The sequence below is a fragment of the Equus przewalskii genome, chromosome 1 (genome assembly GCF_037783145.1).
Source record: "Equus przewalskii isolate Varuska chromosome 1, EquPr2, whole genome shotgun sequence".
NCBI lineage: Eukaryota > Metazoa > Chordata > Mammalia > Perissodactyla > Equidae > Equus > Equus przewalskii.
The window spans coordinates 65,165,287-65,188,567 of NC_091831.1; the positions used below are offsets into that span (position 1 = coordinate 65,165,287).

General features: G+C 48.0%; 1 protein-coding gene across 4 annotated transcripts in view; it reads right to left on the reverse strand.

Annotated features, from left to right (window-relative positions):
• Positions 1–23,281, reverse strand: part of DLG5 (discs large MAGUK scaffold protein 5) — a 128,786-nt gene that overhangs the window by 27,338 nt on the left and 78,167 nt on the right. For 2 of the 4 annotated variants that reach the window (XR_011538253.1, XM_070613054.1), the window contains exons 8-17: positions 21,759–21,943; positions 19,993–20,118; positions 9,982–10,114; positions 9,367–9,494; positions 8,520–8,695; positions 8,064–8,167; positions 5,066–5,158; positions 2,654–3,673; positions 1,749–1,872; positions 1,267–1,411 (exon numbers count right to left, since the gene is read on the reverse strand). Coding sequence is in view for 3 of the 4 variants with exons in the window: in XM_070613054.1 (XP_070469155.1) it covers positions 1,267–1,411; positions 1,749–1,872; positions 2,654–3,673; positions 5,066–5,158; positions 8,064–8,167; positions 8,520–8,695; positions 9,367–9,494; positions 9,982–10,114; positions 19,993–20,118; positions 21,759–21,943 (2,234 nt within the window). In the remaining variant the exon portion in view is untranslated. Of the gene's footprint in view, positions 1–1,266; positions 1,493–1,748; positions 1,873–2,653; positions 3,674–5,065; positions 5,159–8,063; positions 8,168–8,519; positions 8,696–9,366; positions 9,495–9,981; positions 10,115–19,992; positions 20,119–21,758; positions 21,944–23,281 lie in introns of all 4 variants that reach the window. The other 2 variants (XM_070613048.1, XM_070613064.1) reach the window with 1 other exon arrangement.

Sequence of the window (23,281 nt, forward strand, 5' to 3'; positions counted from 1 at the left end):
CGCCAATGGAGAGATGGCACATCCACTTCAGCCCTGGGCTGGGATCAGGCTCTCTGTGAGGAAGGGCCTTCTGCAGGGAAAACAGAGGCTCTGAATCCTCGGTGGGTCCAGGGAAGTAGAGCCTCTCCTCAGGGGTGGGCAGAGAGAGGCTAGACAGGCACTGAGGCCCTTGGAGAAGGACCTGCGTGCCTCGCTCAGGTGAGCACGCCGAGGAAACCGGAGGGGAGAGAGCCCAGGCATCGCCATGCCAGGCTGGAGGCAGGCAGGCCCAGCGATGTCCTTCTCTAGCGCTGCAGGGAGACTACATCTCTGCCCTGGCTAACCCTACAGTGGTCTCCGCTGCACTCAGAACACAGTCCAACGTCTGCACACTGGCTGCAGTCCCACAGGATTCCTGCCCTATGCCCTGTGCTCTCCTCCTGACTCACCATACCTTTGCCAAACTCTCTCACTCTGTCCCAACAGCTCCCTGCACTGTTCCTAGGTGCCTGGGCCGCAGCACCCACAGCCCTTCTTCTTGGGGACTCCACCCCAGGTCTTGTACAGCTGGCCTCTTCACAGTCTTTTGGCCATGGCAGCATTCCCCCCACCATGGGGCCCTCCCCACCACCGAATCTCACTCTCCACCCTCTTCAAGTCACAGCCTAGCTTGTTGCCCTGTGTTACAATCTTCAGAGCTACCCAGTACCATCTGGTATCAATCACTATGTTCATTTTTTTCTGTCTGCCTCCCACACTTGAACACAAATGTCACATGAAGAAGCTTGGCTACTTAGTTCTCCACTGTATCCCTTTGGAACTAAAACAGTCCATGGCAGGTAGTAGATGCTCAATAAAAACCTGTCAAATAATTGAATGAATGAATGAATGAATGAGTGAGTGACCTTGAACCAGTCCATTCACTTTTTAAGGCTCAATTTCCTCATCTGTAAAACAGAGACAATAGCAGTCCTTGGCTCCCAACTTTGCTGTGGTGATTCAATGAGATGATGTTTATGAAAGTCTGAGCACAGGGCCTGGCATGTGAGCACTCAAGCCTCAGCTGCCTTCACTATTACCTTTCTTTCAATACCCTTTCAAGCTCCATGTTGGGGAATAAAGAGCATCCTTAAAGTTCCCTGGGGTCCCAGCACTGCTCTAACCAGCCCCTTTCCAGTGAGGCAAGGAAGCTTCTCTGTCCATGAGCCTCTTCATGCACCAGTGGCTCTATGTCCAGGTGGGCTTGGATGGCTGGGGTGCAGGGAGGTGTGGGGTGACTTCACATACCTGGCATGCAAACCCTGGGGGCCGACCTCTCTGGGGACAGGCGGAGAGCTGCAAGGGCCAACCCTGTGGCTACGCACAGTGTAGATGGGGTTCCTCAGGATGGAGCTCACAGTGGTGCTCGGGGTCATGCTCCGGGGAACGGTGCCTAGAAATGGGCTGGGTGAGAACAATCGCCCCAAAGCACCAGCCAGCCCCGGACCTGTGCGAGCTACTGGCCTTGCTCCATCTGTAAAATGGGAGAACTCTCTTTAATGCTTCCTATTTCCCAGGCTGCTATGGGAAGAAAATACTCTGAAAAGCTAAGAGATGTCAGCGATACAAGATTAAACATCCCAGATGGGGCAGCAATTGCTAGTTCTTTGAACCTCTGGGCTGAGGACACACAGCTGCTCCTTGAAATGTCTGCCTCTACTCTCCCCGGGACTGGGCAGCCCTGTGAGCCCACACTGAGCCTCCTCCCCAGCCCTGCCCAACTGACTCACCCACAGATGCTCTGCTGGGGTAGGGTGGGGGGTTGCTGTGCCGGCTAGAGTGCCCTGGCGAGTAAGGGGACCACTCCTGGAGCTCTGGGGAGAGTTCGCCACTGGCTGGCATGCTCTTCTGCTCCTGCAAAACCAAGACGCGGTGGCTGGAAACAGGGAAATGTGCAGGCTTTTGCAAGTGATTTCTTCTCCTGTGCACTAGCTCCTCCCACTCGGACACACGAAGTGACGGTCAGGAGAAGTCATTGTTCATTCATGTTGACTTACAACACCTGGAAGGGAAGCCCTTCCTTCAAAAATACTCTGGAAGAAAATCGCAGAGAAAGAATCCATTCTTTCAAATACACAGAGATTACGTGTGTAGAAGGTGGAATGCACATATGCATTAAGCACACATAAGTAACAATGCCACACAACTTGCACAGCTGTGTAGAGCCCTTTGTCTGCAGAGAGCATGGATTTGTTCTCCAGCTCACAGCCATCTCTTCCTTCTGGAAACGACTACAGTACCCACAAAAACAAGCCAGCCTTTCCTGCTGCCGGCTAGCAGACTCATGTGTGCTATCCTGTCTCCCTAAACCCTTCAAAGCAGGTCATGTCACCTGGTTTTGTCCAAAATCTTCTTGTTGTATAAGCAAATCAAACACTATGCCCAAGAAAGGGTTCCTCTCTTAGCATGACAGACCCACCAACTGCACACCCCACGTTACTTTCCAATCTCCTGAGGGGGCTACTTCCCACTGGCCTCCCCTGCCACCCCTTTCCCTTGGGTAGGTGCCAAGAGCAAGGGCAGAGGAGCCAAGGTTGATGGTGAGCCTGGGGACCGTTCAGGGCCACTCTGGGGCCTTCTCAGGTCAACCACTCCTCACCCTGCCTCCACCTCCTACCCGGGTGCCGGTCTCTACCTCCAGAAACTGAGTGGGAATCACGACTGGAGCAAGCTTGGGCCGAAAACTGGGAGCAGACTTTGGCCGGCGGCGCTTCTGCCCCAGCTCGTCCATCTTCTGGGAGGTGAGGTCCTCGTCACAGGACTTCTTGGCAGGCAGGTAGGAGGAATCCCCATCCCCTTCAGGGTAGTAGCTGGAAGCAATGCGGACCCTGGCCTTGCGAGGGGGCGAGGCGTGCATGGGTTCCCCAGGGTCCACATCAACGGGTAGGGCACTCGGGGGGCTGGTGGATGGGGAGCTGCCCACCAGAGTGGCCTCTGACTCAGAACTGGTTTCCAGCCTGTGCTGGAACTTAATAGAGTCGCTCCTCCTGGGAGGTTTTGGGGGTGTCAGAGGCCCCACCCTCTTGGAGGGTTGGGGGGAGTGAGCAGGCCCAGGGCCTGAGAGCAGGTAGTCTATTTTCGGGGGTGTCTGGGGGCGTTTGAAAGTGTTAGGGTCAAAGATAGACTTTCTTTGCTTTGGCTTCTTGTAAACAGAGAGCTTCTCGGGCCCTGCTGTGGAGCTGAGCATGGCCTTAGGCCAGGTCCCACCACTGTTGGCATTCTCAGACTCTGCCTTACCCAGAGGGGCCTCAGTCACCCCACAAGGGCCTGCCTCATTCTCAAAGGGCAGTAGTAGCCGCCGGCTGCGCACGTCCACCAGCCCATAGCCACGCTCCCCAGAGGTGTCTGAGCGGAAGGAGCTCAGGCTGCGCTCAGAGGTGCTGGGACAGGCCTGGGGGGAGACTGGGAAAGCTCCCCCAGGGAATGGCTTGTGCAGGAAGGAGCTGCTGCCTCCTGGGGGGCCCAACTCCTTCTTGTCCTCCAGCCTGTCTGCGTGGAAGATGTCCGTCTGCGTGGAGTTATTGTGTTGCATCAAGTTCCGTTTATTCTGAGCCTGGACCTCTGGGCCATGGGCTCGGAAACTCAACATCTTATCAGAGTCCTTGATGTTTTCAAAGATGTTCTGGCCACTCCACGAGGAGCTCTGAGGGAACACCTAAGTAGGGATCGCAGAGGAGTGAGAAAGAGATCAGGTGAGACCACAGGACCTGGAGCTGCCACTGAAAAATGTCCCTGGAGGTAGAGTGATGGTCAGGAATGCGCCACACCCCCTCCCCAAAAGACAGACAGACACGCACACACACATCCACGCATGTACACCTCTCCCTGACAGGTGAGGCTTTCTCATGAACGTGGCCACTGTGAATCCACAGAGAACCGTAAAGTTCTCTTGGCTCTAAGCCCTTTCTGAATCACCTGTACAGTGCCCTGCATATTTTTAAAAAGTTAAACGTAAAAGTAAAAAATTCATTATTACAAATACATGTCACATAGTACACTCACAGTGGATTATTATTCAGTGGTAAAAAGAAATAGCAATCAAGCCATGAAACGACATAGAGGAAACTTAAACACATTACTAAGTGGAAGAAGCCAATCTGAAAAGGATACAAACTGTATGATTCCAGCTATATGATGTTTTGGAAAAGGCAAAACTATGGAAACTGTAAAAAGATCAGTGGTTGCCAGGAGTTAGGAGAGGGAGGGATGAAAAGGTGAAGCCCAGAGGAATTTTAGGGTGGTGAAATTATTCTGTATGATAGTGTAATAATGGATATACGTCATCATACATGTGTTCAAACCCATAGAATGTACAACACCAAGAATGGATCCTCATGTAAACTATGGACTTCAGTTAACACTAATGTATTATTACTGGCTCATCAACTGCAGCGAACGTGCCCTGCTAATGAAGATATTAATGGAGGAAGCGGGGGACTACGAGAAGGCTCTGCTAGAGCCACCTTTCTATAAACCTAACACTGCTCCCAAAAAAGCATGTTAACCTTAAAGTGATTTTTAAAAACACCTCTTAGTGAATTTTTTCCAACATTCTATTATCTTCTCAACTATGTAGAAAAGTTGATAGAAAAGTACAATAAACCCATAAACCCACCATTTAGATTCTACAATATTTTGCCAAATTGTCTCTAACTATCTGCATTCCAGAACATCTGAAGGTTACAGATATTATGACAATTCACCCCTAACAACTTTAGCATATACTGCCCCCAAAATAAGGCCATTCTCCTATATAACCCCATACCATCATTATACTCAGGAAAATTAACAATTCCCTAAGGTCATCTAATTATCCACTCTAGATCCACATGCACCAACTGTGCCCAAAATATCCTTCCTAACTATTTTTCCTTTTTGTTTTAAACCAGGACCCTGTCAGGCCTCATGCATATCCTGCACTTTGTAAATAAGTACCCTTTTTCAAGGATCCCAGTGACGTGAAAAAGTAGCTCCAGTATATGGAGCTGAGGCTTCGCCAGCCCTAAGGACAGTGAGAGCAGAGCTAGGGTGGGGCGGGGGCCCTTACCTTCAGGAGGGACAGGGTCAGGGAGTCCTGGCAGCTACGCAGCAGAGATTCACACTCATTCAGAGATTTGTTGTCCAATGCAATGCCATTGATCTAGGGCCGAAGAGAGAGCCTATCAGGCCCACAGCCAGGATAGGAGCTTTGTCCACCTGCCAACCTGTGTTGGACAGTGGGCCTGGTTCTGTAAGGTACCCAAATCCGGAGTCGTCAAAGGAGAGAAAGCCTCTTCCCAGTAATGCCCATGGAGTCCAGTTAAGGGGCTTCTGGGGCAAATGAAACACACAGCCTCAAAATCACTCTAGAGGAAGATGTTTGTCTGTCTAGGACCAGAACACCAAGGGTCCCAGGGAACATCCCGGCCCTGCCACTTCCTGCTGTGTGATGCTGGACCACGGCTCAGAACTCCTTCATGCACTAAATGGAAGATAAACACCTACACCCCCAAAGGGCAGGAGGAGACTGAAACCAAGATCATGGTGTAAAAGGTCATGGATGTACCACGTGAGATGGAAGTATCATCAATGTTCACAGAGACTCTCCCTTATGCCTAAATCTCTGTCCACATCCCTCAGATGTGTTCCAATCTTTTTAAAAAGTGTATGTGCAATAGGTGAAAGGTTAGACTGGGATGAATCCACACCATGGAATACTACCCAGCAATGAGAAGGCACACACTATAGGTACACCTAACCATGTGACAGATCTCATGGCACGATGCTGAATGAGAAAAGCCATCTCAAAAGGTCACATACTTGGAATATAAACAAACACATGGACAAAGAAAACAGTTCAATGGTTACCAGGGGAAGGGGGGTCGGGGGTGGGCACAGGGGGTGAAGGGAAGCACTTATGTGGTGACAGACAAGAAATAATGTACAATGGAAATTTCACAATAAGGTAAATTATTACCGACTCAATAACAAAAAAAAGGTCACAGACTATTTGATTCTACTTAGATAATATTCTCCAAATGACAAAATGATAGAGCTGGAGAACAAATCAGTTGCCAGGGATTATGAGTAGGGGTACAGGGCTGTGGGCGTTAAAGGGGTACTACGAAGGAGATCTCTGTGGTGATGGCACAGTTCTGTATCTTGATTTTTTCTGGTTACCTAAAACGTGATAAAATGACACAGAACTATACACACACACACTATACCAATGTCTACTGCCGGTTTTGATGGTATAGTTATGTAAGATGTAAGCATTAGGGAAAACTGGGTGAAGGGTACATAGGACCTCCCTGTATTATCTTTGCAACTTTATTTATTATTATTTAACATTATAACTGAATTATAAGTATTTCTGTAATTATTTGAAAATCAAAGGGTAAAAAATATATATGCAGAGTGATTATCTTGGAGTGGTGGAATCATTTGGTTGTTTTTTTCTTTATAACTTTTCCACATCTTAAACTTTCTCATGATGGACACATATTGCTTTCAAACTCCAGCTCCCCTCAAAATCTGAAAAACATTGGCAAAGATGTGAAGCCAGGAGTGCCCCCACACACTGCAGGTGGGATTGAAGAGGCCACAATCTCTCTGGGGCACAATGGAAAGATCTTATCAAACGTTAAATGCTTATACCCACTGATCCAGCAATTTCCCCGTCCCAGGAATTCACCCACGGCACACTCCCGCGAGTCCCCATGGAAGGATGGAGCAGTGACTGTGCAGCACTACTGGTCAAGGCAAAGATACCCTGACTGTCCATCAGGGGGACTCACTCAACAGCTTGTATTGCTGCCACTAAGGAACATGGAGCTACCGAAATGACCTAGACAGATGCAAAGATGTGAATTGCAAGAACCTCAGGGTGCACTGTTAAAAACAAAAATTAGCAGCAGTGTATATTATGATCTCATCTAGGTATAAAAAAAGAATAGTGGGAGATATACATGTTTTGAACGTTTCTGGGAGAAAACACAATAAATCATTAAAAAGAGTAGCCGTCAGGGTGGGAACTGGTAGATGAGGAGTCTAGAATTGAAGGAAGAATTATTGTCACTGTGTGCCTTTTGCACAACTGGAATTCTGCATGTGTGCCGTGAACAAGTGTATGACATGTTCAATTTTAAAACAGTTAGAAGTATTAAACATGCATGCCTACAACTCAGCAATCTCACAGCATTTCAGGGGTTTGGTCCCCAAGGATGCCATCAGGTGTCCCCAGTGTGGCTATGCACACAGGTAAAGTTCATGGCAGGGCTGTTTGCAATTGCAGAAACTGAAAACAACTTATATGTCCATCAGTGGGGGCAGGATTCAAACTATAAATAATCAAACAACAGAACACCATGAGGTGGATAAAAACAATAAGGATCAACTTGGAAAGATATCCACAATGTAGGATGCAAATTGTAGAATATGATAGGATAATTCCATTATGGTATTTTACAAAGCAAACAAAACCCAGAAAACCTACATCTGTGTATACAGATTTGTATGAGCACTTATGGTCTGGCTGGGAGCACATGTTCCAAATGGGGGCAGTGATTATCTCTAGGAGCAGGATTAAAGGGAAAAGGGGGGCTACCACTTTCTATACATTTTTGTATTGCTTGAATATTTTACAGCAAGCAAGTCTTACTTTGGTAATAAAAAAGAAATTTAAAAATAAATGGATATAATTTTTAGTAAAAAAGATTTTTAAAAAGTCATATAAAAATACCTATTTTTTTTAAACTGACTTAAATATACATTGATGTGTGGAATAAAGGCTGTAGAAAAATACATGAAAAATGTTAATAAAGCTTATCTATAGGTGGTAGTAACATGAAGGATTCTTATTTCCTTCCCATACTTGTTCTGTATTTCCTAATTTTTAACAGTAAACAGAAACATACCATCAGAAGAAAAAAATCAGGTTTAAATATTCACATTTAAAGAACAAGGTGAATATAAAAACTCCACTCATTATTTCTTGTTCAAACCTCCCAAACGTAATCCAGCTGTCTGCGGTGGCAGAAGGCCCCGGCTCTGTCCCCGAGACTTACTGCCACAATCCTGTCTCCCACAGCAAGGGACCCCTCCTTGGCAGCTGGGCTTCCAGGCACCACGGCGGCAGCATACACTCCATTCTCCAGGCTGATGCCGCTGTCTGCGAACCACAGTGGCCCTGGTTAATCCCTGCCCGGGTCACATTGCCCTCTGGTTGTCTCATCTCGTCTTTGTGAGATAAACTTATAAAGGGGTTGGCAGACTACGACCTGTCCATCTCAGCATCCCAGCCAGGTCACACCACCTAGGGGCTCAGCCACATACGGTCTGGTGAATCAAACACTCAGAGACAAGCAAGACCCAGGACCCAGCTGGCCCCCTGCCAGGGAAGCACATGCACTGCATTTAAGCGGCAGCAACACCTCATCCCTGGTAATGAGGTGCTCCTGAAGACACATGCATCCTCTCTGCACAAGAAAGGGGTGCTCTGCCCACTCCCACGGGCCTGCTACCTTTCTGTCCACTCAGGTTGATGTGCAGCGGCGTGACCACCTTCCCTCCCAGGGACTTCCTCCGACGCACGACCATGTTGATGGCCCCCTCCCCATGGAGGAGAGCTTTGATGGCCTGCTTCTTGTCCTTGTTGATGAGGTCCACGTCGTTGATCCTCAGCAGCCAGTCATTGACCCTGGGGAGGGGCACAGCCAGCTCAGTGCTCATGCAGGCCTTAAGACCAGGGGGCAGACCCTGCCACTCCCATTTGGGGAGCTGAATGCCAGAAAGCAGGTGCCCCAGATACACAATCAGAAGGACTTCCTCTTCCAAGAGGGTCGAATGATTAAACTCTTGGATACTGAAGCCAGACTGCCTGGGTTCAAGTCCTGGCTCTATCACTTACTAGCTGTGTGACCTAGCCCCTCTGGGCCTCAGGGTCCTCATACGTAAAATGGGGGCAAAACAGCACCTACCTCACAGGACTGTAAAGATTAATGAACTAATTACATAAAGTGCTTAAACCAATGCTTAACAAATAGTAAGCACTATTTTATATCATTGCTATTTCAAGGAGCAAGCAAGCAATGCACATTCTACACTTTCATACACACCGCCTGAGCCCCTTCCTACCCAGAGAAGCAAAGGCAGCACCTGGCGACTGGAGAAAGACCAGACTCAGAGGCAACTGCGAGACAGAGAGTCCTTTAAGAACGACACTGGCAGTTGAGCCTGCGGGCCTCAGGCAGACTGGGAGTCCCTCGACCCTGGGCTACATTCGTTTAACTGCCATCGGCTCTCAGGTCCTTTGCATTGGGTTGGAGGGTCCCACCTTCCCTCTAGAACATGGGTCTCCTCAATTCTTACCGTAAGCGGCCGTCAGCAATGCTTCCTTTGTCTACTTTAGTGACAAATATGCCACAGTCCCCTGGCAAACAAGGCTCATTCACACCTTCTGCCATATCGAACCCCAGCGCCTTCAAGTCAATGTCCTCCTGTTAAGACAGCAGCAGCAGCACACTTTACAGAGCAGTGACGAGAAACATTTGGCCCTTAAACCCCAAGCCACTCACTCCAACATGGGGACTGCCCCTTCACAATGTCTGATGGGGCACTGGGTCCCCAGGATGAAGCCTATGAGTGATTGAAATCTGCCCCTTTCAGCGACGGCAGACACACGTCCCTGCCAGCATCACCCCTAGGAGCTCTGCTCTTCCCTCTGCCTTCCAGGCACTGGGCCAGTGTCCACTGCTGGAGAGGACAGAGGAGGCCAACCTGCTGCAACCCAGCAGGGACATGTGCAAGGAAAGGATGCATTCATGTCCTCCAAAAGTTGTACCTCCTGTATCTGGGAGGAAAAGTCGTACCTCCAAACTAGCAGCTGTGAAACTGGGGACACTGCAAGAGGGCCATCCTCCCCCTCCCCCACCCAAAGTCTTTGTGTCCAGAGAGCAGGGAAGAAAAGCCATGAGGGCAGCTCACCGTCTCTCTTTCAAACTCTACAACTTCCGTTTCCCACTCCATGGAGTCCGTGTCGATGGCCGAGTCATGGGAACTGTGGGCCATCAGCTGCCGGAACCGGGCCTCCTTTTCCAACTGCGACTCCATCTGCTCCCTGTGAAGAGAGAGCCATGGGGACAGCCCTCTGGGAGGCAAAACAGCCCACCCAAGACACAGCTCGGAAACAAGGCGGACCACTCATGGAAGCTGAGTGGGGCTCCTTTCCCCCTCATACTTCATGCCAGCTTCCCAATAAATCCAGAGGGGTCAGGTCAAGGCTTCTCGAACATCAATGGGTTTTCATAGTGGTTTTTAAACAAAGACTCAGAAATTCTTCCCAAATTTATCTAGAGGTTTAATGCAACGCCCATGGAAACACCAGCAAGACCTTGTAGATACAAACAAGACTAACCTAAAATTTCTAGAGAAAGGCAAAGGGATTAGAATGGTTAAAACAATTTTGAAAATGAATTAAGTAGGAGGAACCACTCAATTTTAAGACTTTTTTTTTTTGAGGAGGAGGATTAGCCCTGAGCTAACTACTGCCAATATTCCTCTTTTTGCTGAGGAAGACTGGCCCTGAGCTAATATCCATGCCCATCTTACTCCACCTTATATGTGGGACACCTACCACAGCATGGCTTTTGCCAAGCGGTGCCACATCCGCACCTGGGATCCGAACCGGCAAACCCTGGGCCGCCGAGAAGCAGAACGTGTGAACTTAACCACTGTGCCACCGGGCCGGTCGCATTAAGACTTTTTATATAGCTACAGTAATCAAGACTGTGGAATTGCCGGGAAGACAGACACAGAGATCAATGGAAGAGAAGAAAGGATCCAGAAATAGCTCCACAAAGTATAAAAGGTGTAAAAGCAACTCAACAGAGGAGGACAGTCTTCAACCAATGATGCTGGAGACACTGGACATCAGGGCAACGGATCTCAACCTAAACACCAAACCTTACATAAAAATTAACTCAAAATGTATCATCAATTTAAATGTAAAAATATAAAACTTTTAGAAAGAAAATACTGGAGAAGATCTCTGAGATCCAGGGCTAGGCTAGCGGTTCTTAGACACAACACAACACATTAAAAATTAAAAATAAAAATCAATAGAAAATTTGAGGCGGGACCAAGATGGCGGAGTGAGAGGTCTTCTTTGTCTCTCCCCCGTCAAATCTACAACTAATTGGACATTCACCGATTAACAAAGGATATCCAGATAGCATCTCAAGACGTCTAAAAGTCTCATGCTACTACACATCGGAACGCGGACAGACTTCCCCCCCGGGAGGAGGTGGAAATAGGTGAAAGCTCTCCCACCCCCGACCCCCGACCCCCGGACAGCCTAGTTCCTGCAGGAGGCTCTCTTCCAACGGACTCCACCATAGCATCGCCAGACACCAAGGACAGGAGTGTGCACTCACCAGCGGAGCGACGGTGGAAACAGGTGACAACACCACTACCCAAGCCCCCCCGCGATCGCACCTAGGCCCAGGGGGAATTCCCCAGGGTCCTGCACCCACCGGCAGGGAAGGCTTCTGCTCGCCATTAGCAGAGAGGCGCCGCCCAGAAGCCAGAACAAAGAGAAGCTCCTGGCAGGCCCGGCACGGCATCAAACTGCAAGCTGCCACTGAGCTCACGGTCTCCGGCGCACGGCTCGGTACAGGGGGCACCCTGACTTCCTCTAGATGTGCTTGGGGACATGTTTGGTGCTCCAGCACCTGGCTCTGTGGCGCGGGGGAAGGCTTCAGGGTCCCGCGCTTCCCTGGCAGGGAAAGCCTCTGCTCGCCATTAGCAGGGAGGCCACGCCCAGAATCCAGGAATACGGAAGGCTCCCAGTGAGCGGATCCCCTGGGGCGGCTCCAGACTGCAAGCTGCCGCTGGGCTCACAGTCCCCGGTGCAGGGCTCAGTGCAGGGGGTGCCCGGACTTCCCGTAGACGTGCTTGGGGACACGGTTGGAGCTCCAGTGCCTGGCTCTGTGGCGCGGGGGAAGGCTCCCGGGTCCCACATCTCCCCGGCAGGGAAAGCCTCTGCTCGCCATCAGCAGAGAGGCCATGCCCAGAATCCAGGAAAAAGGAAAGCTCCTGGTGGGCGGATCCCCCGGGGCGGCTCCAGGCTGCAAGCTGCTGCTGGGCTCATGGTCTCCTGCACATGGGTCAGTACAGGGGGTGCCTGGACTTCCCGTGGACGCGCCTGGGGACTGGGTGGAGCTCCAACACCCGGCTCTGTGGCCCGGGGGGTTGCTCCAGGATCCCACACCCCCCCAGCAGGGAGGGCCTCTGCTTGCCATTGGCAGGGAGGCCCCACACAGCATTTAGAACCCCAGGAAGCTCCCTAGAGCAGAATTCCCCAGAAGGCAGCAGCTTACAAGCCACTGCCAGGCCTAAGGACTCTGGCCGTGTCCCAGACTAGGCAAGGGGCTCCCAGAGATCCCATGAGAGTAAAGTGGGGCAGAGTAGAGCTCCAGTGAAACGATTACGTAGCCCACGGGGGAACTCCAGGTTCTTACAGCAGCCTCAGTGAAAGCCTCTGCACAGCACTAGTGGAGAGGTCCTGACTGGCAATCACAAGGCAGGAAGGCCCTGGGGCGAAAGCAGCACAGCTAAGAGAGCTAATGACAGACTGCAGAAGATACCCATAGCTCTGCTGGGACTTACAGTGGACAAGTGTGATCTGGTGGGCTCTGTTAGGGACAAATCAGAGATTATAGGTGATCCTGCTCCTGGTTGATGGGAAAGCCCACAACACTGCTGCAGACCACAAGGAGGGAGCACGTCTAGGTGGGCTGCAGCAGTAGGCACCAGCAGCCTGAGGCCCCCTTGCGATTGCCCCCACAATTGACAAGGGACCCCACAGGACCACTGTGACTACGAGGAGGGGTCCAGACCCAGTCAGTAACAGCTGACAGGGGTCCTGGTTGGGGCAGTCTAAACAGCTGCCCCCCCACACACACCAGTCGCAACAAGTGGAAGCAGCGACTAAACTCTATCTCTATGCGGAGGCACAAACCCACACCATCAAGCAGTATGAAAGAATATATTAAATCTCCAGAACAGAAGGAAAATGATAAGCATCCAGAAAACAATCCCAAAGACAATGAAATCTACAACCTAAATGACGATGATTTCAAAACTGCCATTATGAAAACACTCAACGACCTAAAAGAGAATTCAGATAGACAACTCAACGAGTTCAGGAGCTATGTCACAAAAGAGCTTGACACCATAAAGAAGAACCAATTACAAATACTGGAGATGAAGAACACAATGGAGGAGATTAAGAAAAATCTGGACTCTCTGAACAGTAGGGTCAATAATATGGAGGACAGAATTAGCAATTTGGAGGATAGGAATATAGAAATGCTGCAGGCAGAGGAGGAGAGAGAATTAAGACTAAAAAGAAATGAAGAAACTCTCCGAGAATTATCCGACTCAATTAGGAGATGCAACATAAGGATTATAGGTATACAAGAGGGAGAAGAGAAGGAGAAGGGGGCAGAAGGCCTGTTCAAAGAAATAATAGCTGGGAACTTTCCAAACTTGGGAAGAGAGATGGAACTTCATGTCACAGAAGCCAATAGATCTCCAAGCTTTATTAACGCAATAAGACCAACCCCAAGACATATAGTAGTGAAACTAGCAAAAGTCAATGACAAAGAGAAAATACTAAGGGCAGCCAGGCAGAAGAAAATAACTTACAAAGGAAACCCCATAAGGCTATCAGCAGATTTCTCAGGAGAGACCTTACAGTCTAGAAGAGATTGGAATGAAATATTCAAAACTCTGAAGGATAAAAACTTGCAGCCAAGAATACTCTACCCAGCAAAAATATCCTTCAAATACGATGGAGAAATAAAAACTTTCCCAGATAAACAAAAGTTAAGGGAGTTCATCACCACAAAACCTCCTCTTCAAGAATTGCTCAGGAAGAAACTCATTCCTGAAAAGTCAAAAAAAGGAAAGGGGTTACAAAATCCAGAACAAAGGAGATAAGCAGAAGGAATAATACAAAGTAACAGCTCTCCATCAGGACAAAATGCAAAAGAACCGGAAAGCAAGTGATAAAATTGCAACAGTAGGCCCCCACATTTCAATAATCACACTAAATGTGAATGGATTGAACTCTCCAATCAAAAGGCAGAGAGTGGCACAATGGATCAAACAACAAGATCCAACAATATGCTGCCTCCAGGAAACACACCTCAGCCCCAAAGACAAACACAGACTCAGAGTGAAGGGGTGGAAGACAATACTCCAAGCCAATAATGAACAAAAAGTAGACTTCAAAGCAAAACAGGTAACGAAAGACAAAGAGGGGCAGTACATAATGATAAAAGGGGTGCTCCACCAAGATGACATAACAGTCATAAATATATATGCACCTAACACAGGAGCACCAAAATTGGTGAAGAAACTCTTAACAAAACTAAAAGGAGACATCAACAGTAATAGAATAATAGTAGGGGACCTCAACACCCCATTAACACCAATGGACAGATCATCCAGACAGAAAATCAACAAGGAAATTATAGAATTAAATGAAAAATTAGACTAGATGGACCTAATAGATATATATAGGACACTTCATCCAAAAACAGCAGGTTACACATTCTTCTCAAGCACGCATGGAACATTCTCAAGGATAGACCATATCTTGGGAAACAAAGCAAGCATCAATAAGTTCAAGAGGGTTGAAATAATATCAAGCATCTTTTCTGATCACAATGCTATGAAACTAGAAATCAACTACAAGAATAAAGCTGGGAAAGGGGCAAAAATGTGGAGACTAAACAACATGCTACTGAACAAACAATGGATTATTGAAGAAATTAAAGAAGAAATCAAATATTACCAGGAGACAAAATAAAATGAAAACACACCGTACCAAATTATTTGAGACGCAGCAAAGGCAGTCCTAAGAGGAAAATTCATTGCAATACATGCTCACCTCAATAAGCAAGAAAAATCTTACATAAACAACCTCAAATGACACCTAACGGAATTAGAAAAAGAAGAACAAACAAAGCCCAAAGTCAGTAGAAGGAGGGAAATAAGAAGTAGAGCAGAAATAAATGATATTGAAACAAAAAAGACAGCAGAAAGGATCAATGAAACAAAGAGTTGGTTCTTCGAAAAAATTAACAAAATCGACAAACCCTTAGCCAGACTCACTAAGAAAAAAAGAGGGAAGACTCAAATAAATAAAATTAGAAACGAGAGAGGAGAAATCACAACAGATACTGAAGAAATACAAAGGATCATAAGAGAATACTATGAAAAACTATATGCCAACAAATTGAACAACCTAGAAGAAATGGATAAATTCCTAGACTCATACAATCTACCCAAACTGAATCAGGAAGAAATAGAGAATCTGAATAGACCAATCACAAGTAAAGAAATAGAAACAGTAATCAAAAACCTCCCCAAAAATAAGAGTCCAGGACCAGACGGCTTCTCTGGAGAATTCTACCAAACATTCAAAGAAGATTTAATACCTATCCTTCGCAAACTGTTCCAGAAAATAGAGGAAGCTGGAGCACTCCCTAATACATTCTATGAAGCCAACATCACCCTGATCCCCAAACCTGACAAGGACAACACAAAGAAGGAAAACTACAGGCCAATATCACTGATGAATATAGATGCAAAAATCCTCAACAAAATTTTGGCAAACTGAATACAGCAATATATCAAAAAGATTATACACCATGATCAAGTGGGATTTATACCAGGGACACAGGGATGGTTCAACATCCACAAGTCAATCAACATGATTCACTACATTAACAATATGAGAAACAAAAGCCACATGATCATCTCAATAGATGCAGAGAAAGCATTTGACAAGATCCAACATCCATTTATGATAAAAACCCTCAATAAAATAGGTATAGAAGGAAAGTACCTCAACATAATAAAGGCCATATATGACAAACCCACAGCCAACATCATACTCAATGGACAAAAACTGAAACACATCCCTCTCAGAACAGGAACAAGACAAGGGTGCCCACTTTCACCACTCCTATTCAACATAGTACTGGAGGTGTTGGCCAGAGCTATTAGGCAGGAAAACGAAATAAAAGGAATCCAAATAGGCAACGAAGAAGTAAAACTCTCGCTGTTTGCAGACGACATGATCTTATATATAGAAAACCCCAAAGAATCCATACAAAAACTATTAGAAACAATCAACAACTACAGCAAAGTTGCAGGGTATAAAATCAACATACATAAGTCAGTAGCATTTCTATATGCTAACAATGAACTAACAGAAAAAGATCTCAAGAACTCAATCCCATTCACGACTGCAACAAAAAGAATAAAATACCTTGGGATAAATTTAACCAAGGAAGTGAAAGATCTATACAACGAAAACTACAGACCTTCTTGAAAGAAATCGACGACGACATAAAGAGATGGAAAGACATTCCATGTACATGGATTGGAAGAATAAACATAGTTAAAATGTCCATACTACCTAAAGCAATCTACAGATTCAACGCTATCCCAATCAGAATTCCAATGTCATTCTCTACAGAAATCGAACAAAGAATCCAAAAATTCATATGGGGCAACAAAAGACCCCGAATTGCTAAAGCAATCCTGAGAAAGAAGAACAAAGCTGGAGGCATCACAACCCCTGACTTCAAAACATACTACAAAGCCACACTAATCAAAACAGCATGGTACTGGTACAAAAACAGATCCACAGATCAATGGAACAGAATTGAAAGCCCAGAAATAAAACCACACATCTATGGACAGCTAATCTTTAACAAAGGAGCTGAGGGCCTACAATGGAGGAAAGAAAGTCTCTTCAACAAATGGTGCTGGGAAAACTGGACAGCCACATGTAAAAGAATGAAAATCAACCATTCCTTTTCACCATTTACTAAAATAAACTCAAAATGGATCAAAGACCTAAAGATTAGGCCTGAAACAATAAGTCTTCTAGCAGAGAATATCGGCAGCACACTCTTTGACATCAGCTTCAAAAGAATTTTTTCGGACACCATAACCCCTCACATGAGGCAAACAATAGAAAGAATAAACAAATGGGACTTCATCAGGCTAAAGAGCTTCTTCAAGGCAAGGGAAAACAGGATTGAAACAAAAAAAACAGCCCACTAATTGGGAAAAAATATTCAAAAGTTATTTATCCGACAAAGGGTTAATCTCTATAATATGCAAAGAACTCACCCAACTCAACAATAAAACATCAAATAACCCAGTTACAAAATGGGCAGGGGACATGAACAGACATTTCTCCAAAGAAGATATACGGATGGCCAATAGACACATGAAAAGGTGCTCATCATCACTAATCATCAGGGAAATGCAAATCAAAACTACACTAAGATATCACCTTACACCTGTTAGAATAGCAAAAATATCCAAAACCAAGAGTGACAAATGTTGGAGAGGCTGTGGAGAAAAGGGAACCCTCATACACTGTTGGTTGGAATGCAAACTGGTGCAGCCACTATGGAAAACAGTATGGAGATTCCTCAAAAAGTTAAGAATAGAAACACTTTATGACCCAGCCATCCCACTACTCGGTATCTATCCTAAGAACCTGAAATCAGCAATTTCAGAAGCTCTATGCACCCCCATCTTCATTGCAGCACTACTCACAATAGCCAAGTCATGGAACCAACCTAAGTGCCCAGCAACTGATGATTGGATAAAGAAGTTGTGGTATATATATATATATATATATATATATATATATATATACACACAATGGAATACTACTCAGCCATAACAAAGGACAAAGTTGTCCCATTCGCAACAACATGGATAGACCTTGAGAGTATTATGTTGAGTGAAATAAGCCAGACAGAGAAAGACGAACTTGGTATGACTCCACTTATAGGTGGTAGTTAACGTAGGGACAAAGAGAACTGATCGGTGGTTGTCAGGGGAAAGGGGGGTGGGGGGAGGGCACTAGGGGTGAAGTGGTGTACCTACAACATGACTAATAATGACGTACAACTGTAATTTCACAAGGATGTTAACTTTTATAACCTTAATAAAAAAATAAATTAAAAAAATAAAAAAATAAAAAAATAAAAATCAATAAATTAGACAAACAAAATTAAAAACTTAAGCTCTCAGAAAGACCGAGTTAAGAGGGTGGAAAAAGACTCAGAAACCTTGTACTATCTGCAGTGACTTGCATATAAACCTTCTCCCTAAAACCTGGGCCCAGATGACCTTTCCAATTCATCAGTGCTGCCCTTGGGCTCCTGGCACACTCGTGACCTACTTTGCATCCTGCTCAAGTAGACACACTCCCAGGTCCGTGCCTGTGTCTGGGCTGTGCTCTCACTGGCCGGCTCTAGAATGCTACCCAGCCTCCGAGGCAGAGCTCCAAAGCCTCCTCCTGGGCCACAGCCCCCAGCCCCAGCCCACCCCTGTGCAGCCTGAAGCTCTGTGCCTAATGCTTGCTGTGCTCCTCTCCTCTCACCCACCAGGGCATGTGTGCTGCTTCTGCACACTGGGGGCTTCCTGGGCAGCAACACCGACTCCCTCATCAGCATCCAGCTGGTTGGAGAATTCAGCAGAGAGGAGGTGCAAATTCAAATATACTGAATGAACAAACAAATGGAACTCGACTTTCAAGTTCCAGGCAACTCCAGCTCAATTAAAATGCAAACCCTCCTCCCAAGCTCAAGACTCCAAGGGCCCGGGCTTTGCCTCAGTTTGATTCCATCACTTGCAAGACCCAAGGTGGGTCCCGGGAGAGAGTCCATCACTTTGCCTCTTAAACCCTGAGACCTTCCTTACAGCATTCAAGCCCCAGAGGTTCTGGGGTTCTATTTAATAAATGAAGCTATTTGTTTTATGTTAGGAGATGTTACTGAATGGGGAGGAAGGGGAAGCTATCATTCCCTTCTGAAAGGTGTTGCTCGAGTGTGCAAGGCTTGCAGACTCACGAGCCTCTCACTGACCCTTCACCACTCCAACAGCTTATGAAGTTTCAAGGATGGACAGGGAGCCACTATTTCTCAACTAGGGTCTGGTTCTGGACTGCAGAGATGGCTGTCTGGCTCTGCCAATTTCTCTTTTTAAACTTTGACCTTTGTATTTTCAATCCAATGCTTAGGATCACCAAATCTGAAATTACACCCCTGGGAGCAGGCCTGTAACCGACGGAGGTTGTCTGACACCCCAACCAGTCTCCTCCAAATGGACATCCAGATAACACAGGCCGAGAGGGCCGAGGGGTAGTCACAACTGCCTTCAAAACGCAGCATCAGTCTGCCATCACTTTGTTTACTGACACACTTGTCTCTCTGATGGACCTGCCTTTGGTCTGTCTCCTCCTGTGTGCTGTGAGCCCCACAGGGCAACTTGTTCAGCCGTTTCCCCGGTGCCTACCATGGGCCTGGCCCATACAGAGCAGACACTCAGTAAATCCTTGTTGAGTTGGTGAATGAATGAGGGAGGAGGGAAAGAATGGGCAACACCTGCTTGCCTGTGCCCAAAGGGACCGCCTGAGAGCAGAACCTTCCTTCCCATGTGCTTTCGCACACGGTGCCTATCCACCTTCATGTGCTCAGCAAAGGGCTGCTGCCCCTTCTGTGCTGGTCTAAGAATTTCTTTTCGTTTTTTTGGTGAGGAAGATTCACCATGAGCTAACATCTGTTACCAATCTTCCTCTATTTTCTATGTGGGTCACAACTACAGTGTGGCCGCCGCCGAGGTCCATGCCCAGCATCCAAACCGGCAAACCCAGGCCACTGAAGCTGAATGCATCGAACTCTACCACTAGGCCACAGGGCCAGACCCAAGAATTTCTAATTAACTCTCAGCATGGAGGCAGCATTTGGACCCATTCTACTGAATGAGAAAGTCAGGCAGAGTGAAGGGACCGACAGCCAGGCCTGGACGTGGTACTGCCTTGCCCTGGGGGCAGGGGGGACCACTCCCAGGGCTCACCACAGGCAGGGGCCACCCGCACCCCCACCAGCGTACTTCAGCTCCTTCAGCTCCCGGCTGACATCATTCTTCTGTTTCCGAGTGTCATCCAGGCTGCGCAGGGCCTCAGCCAGCTCACTCACTGCCCGGTCCCGCTCCCGCCTCAGGTTGTCACAGAGGGTCCTGGCAGAGGCGGCAGAAGACAAGGTCACTGAGAGGGACAGGTGACAGAGGACTTACAGCCTGCAGTGGACAGTCCTGCAGCCCCAATTCCCAAACACCCCAGGTGCCTGCCTCATCCCCACATGCACAGAAGGAGTGCTTTAGAGTCTAGAGATGAGACCACCCAGGCCAACCCCACTGAGGGTCAGAGGGGACACTGAGGACCTGGGAGAAGAGACACCCCCACAGTTACCAGGCAAGAAGCATCGGCTTCCAAATGTCCAATGCTTGTCCCACTGCTTCACCCTCAATATGCCTCGGGTTAATGACCACCCTCCCACTCCCAGCCCACCTGGCAGGCCCCTGCGCATCCACCACATGCCTTGTAACTACCCACACATGGACCTTTCGAGGGCTATCGCCTATCCCACAACTAGACTGAGCCCCCACTCCAACAAGCATCATGCCTCATGCATCTCTGCAGCCCTGAGCTCTGTGCAGGTGCAAAGTGCAGGCTTGACAACTCTCTACTAAAGGATATGTGGCTTCTGGGACCCCAGGACCACTGCAGCCATTCAGAGAGGAGGTGGGGATAGGTGACCTGGCAGCAGCGGAGTCTGTGCTCTGTGTCACCTCTAGAATTGCATCCTGTCACTCGCTGGTCCCCGAGAGCTGGTCCCTACCTCTCCATGATCCCAAATCCCCCACCACCCTGAACCCTCATCTCCTGACCAGCCCAAGAGGACATCAGTCTTTCCTTCCAAAGGCCACAAGGAATCTTTCAGAAACTCTCAACGACCAAGTCCTTACTCACCACCACCACCACAGCCTCTCCTGGCTCCAGCCCAGCCAAGGATCAAGTCTATGCTCCTGGGCTTCCCTTTCGAAGCCTTTACAACCTGCCCTCCAGAACCCTGTCAGCCGCCTCTCCCATGACTCCCTAAATGCACGACCTGCTCCGGCCACTCCATGTCTGCGCCCTTCCCTGAGCACACCACACACCTTTCCTCATGATGTTCCCTCAGGCTGCAACTCCTGCCCCCTTTCTCCACCTGGAAAAATCCCACTCATGCTTAAGTTCTACCCTGAATACTATGCCTTTAGGGGAGACCTCCCTACCCATCCTCCCTAGTGCCATGCATGTCCCCATCACAGCTCTGACCCTGGCCCTGGAATTCACCATCCACGCATCCCCCTTCCCCACTGCCCTGCCCAATGAAGCTGCCTGCGGCCCCCACAGCACCAGCTCCTCACACACATCAACCTGCCTGGCAGCCTGGGAGGCTGTTTCTCTCCCAGGGTCTCCTTGCTAAAGGGATCTAAGGTTCTGGTACATAGTAGGCACCCAATGAATATTGGCTGACAGTATGCACATCTGATGTGTTGGTTTCATCACAAGCCCCTCAAGAAAAAAGCCTGCCCTTGTTGCACCTCATGGGCTCTCACGTGGGCACAGAGCATGCTTGGATATCCAGGTGCAGTGAATTGGGAAGAGACACAATGGAAAATTCTAACGCTATGAGACAAGGCTGGGGCATCACCTAGGGTGAGTTGGGAGGCACCTAGGTCACTCCCACCTTACCTGGACATGTAGCAATGATTCTGACCCTCCCCACAGACTCAGCGCTTCATGGAAAGACCTGAGCCAGAGCACCCCGTACCGGATGCTGTCCCGCTCTGCCACGATCTTGTCCCGTTCCTGGAAGGCCCAGTCCCGCCGGCACTTGGCCACGTCCGCCTCCTGGAGGGCTTCCTTCAGCTCCTGGCACAGAGCCTTGCACTGCTTTCGAAGGATTTCAGCCTCCTTGTTGGCTCTCCCAGCGTCCATTGTCACCGTGTCTTTGATCTGGTGGGGGTGAGGGGCACGCAGAAGGGGAGGTTTCTGGGCCTCCTGGGCTGGAAGTGCCCTCCCACCAGTGCAAGGGCCGGGGCTGAGCCCTTGGGAGTTGGGTGGAGGGAAACACTGGGATCCCAGCCAGAGCCCATCCCAGCAGACCCCTGCACTCCCCACCCCTACGACTACACGCCTCACGGCTATGCTCAGACTCCTGGTAACACCAGGCTAGGGTCCAGTCCAAACTCTAATTGTCCCACGGAGCCTGGGCCAGAATCCCAGCCATGGTGTCAGTGGCCCCGGCAGAATGTCTGCGCTGGAGTGCTTGTTGCAGGATCTGCCCTGCCAGTGAAGTGGTTGATATCTTACAGAGAGCCCACCGTGTCTGTTGAAAGAGCTCTCGTGACAAAATGTAGTGAGGGGAGTCCAACTGCAGTGAAGGGTACAGACACTGCTCATGATAATTCCCAACCCTCTGTGTCGGCAATGCCGGTTTTTATAACCTGGCATACGGAGTATAAAAAAAAAAGTATTTTTTTTAAAGATTTTATTTTTTTCCTTTTGCTCCCCAAAGCATACATAGTTGTATATTTTTAGTTGTGGGTCCTTCTAGTTGTGGCCTGTGAAATGCTGCCTCAGCACAGCTTGATAAGCGGTGCCATGTCTGCGCCCAGGATCCAAACCGGTGAAACCCTGGGCCGCCGAAGTGGAACACACAAACTTAACCACTTGGCCGCGGGGCCAGCTCCAAGTTACTTTTAAATCTGAAAATACACCAGTATTTTTCTGGGGACATCCTGTGTATCTCAGTTCATCTAAAAAGCTGAAATCCGAAGCATTTGCACCTTGACAACTCCCCAAAGCACCACATGCTCCATTAAAATTTCAAGTCAAACTCTTAAAAGCACTCAGAAAGCTCCCTCTGTGCCTCTATACTCCTTAGAGAACACGGGGAAAACGACAAATGACATCGTGAGTGTCTACTGCAAGAGTCACTCCTACTCTAACTCAAAGGCTTTCTCAAGAAGCAAAATCCAAACAAGACATGAGAGGAACAGATACTGCTGTCTCTGGACCGGGTATCTCTCCCTCTGAGTGATTAAGAATAAGGAAGACAAACACACCAAGAATGCTTCCACGGACTCCACAGCTCACTCCACAGAGTCAGAGAAGCCACCCCTGCTAAACACACTCAAAAAGACCTTAGTGGATCAACCGAGAGACCAGAGACAAGGACGAGGGATGCAGAGGAAAATACGTGGAGTCAGCTTACAATTACCCTTCACCTCTCAAATATAGAGTCAGAAAGAGTTGAAAAAAAACCGGAACAAAAAATACACCTAACTCAAG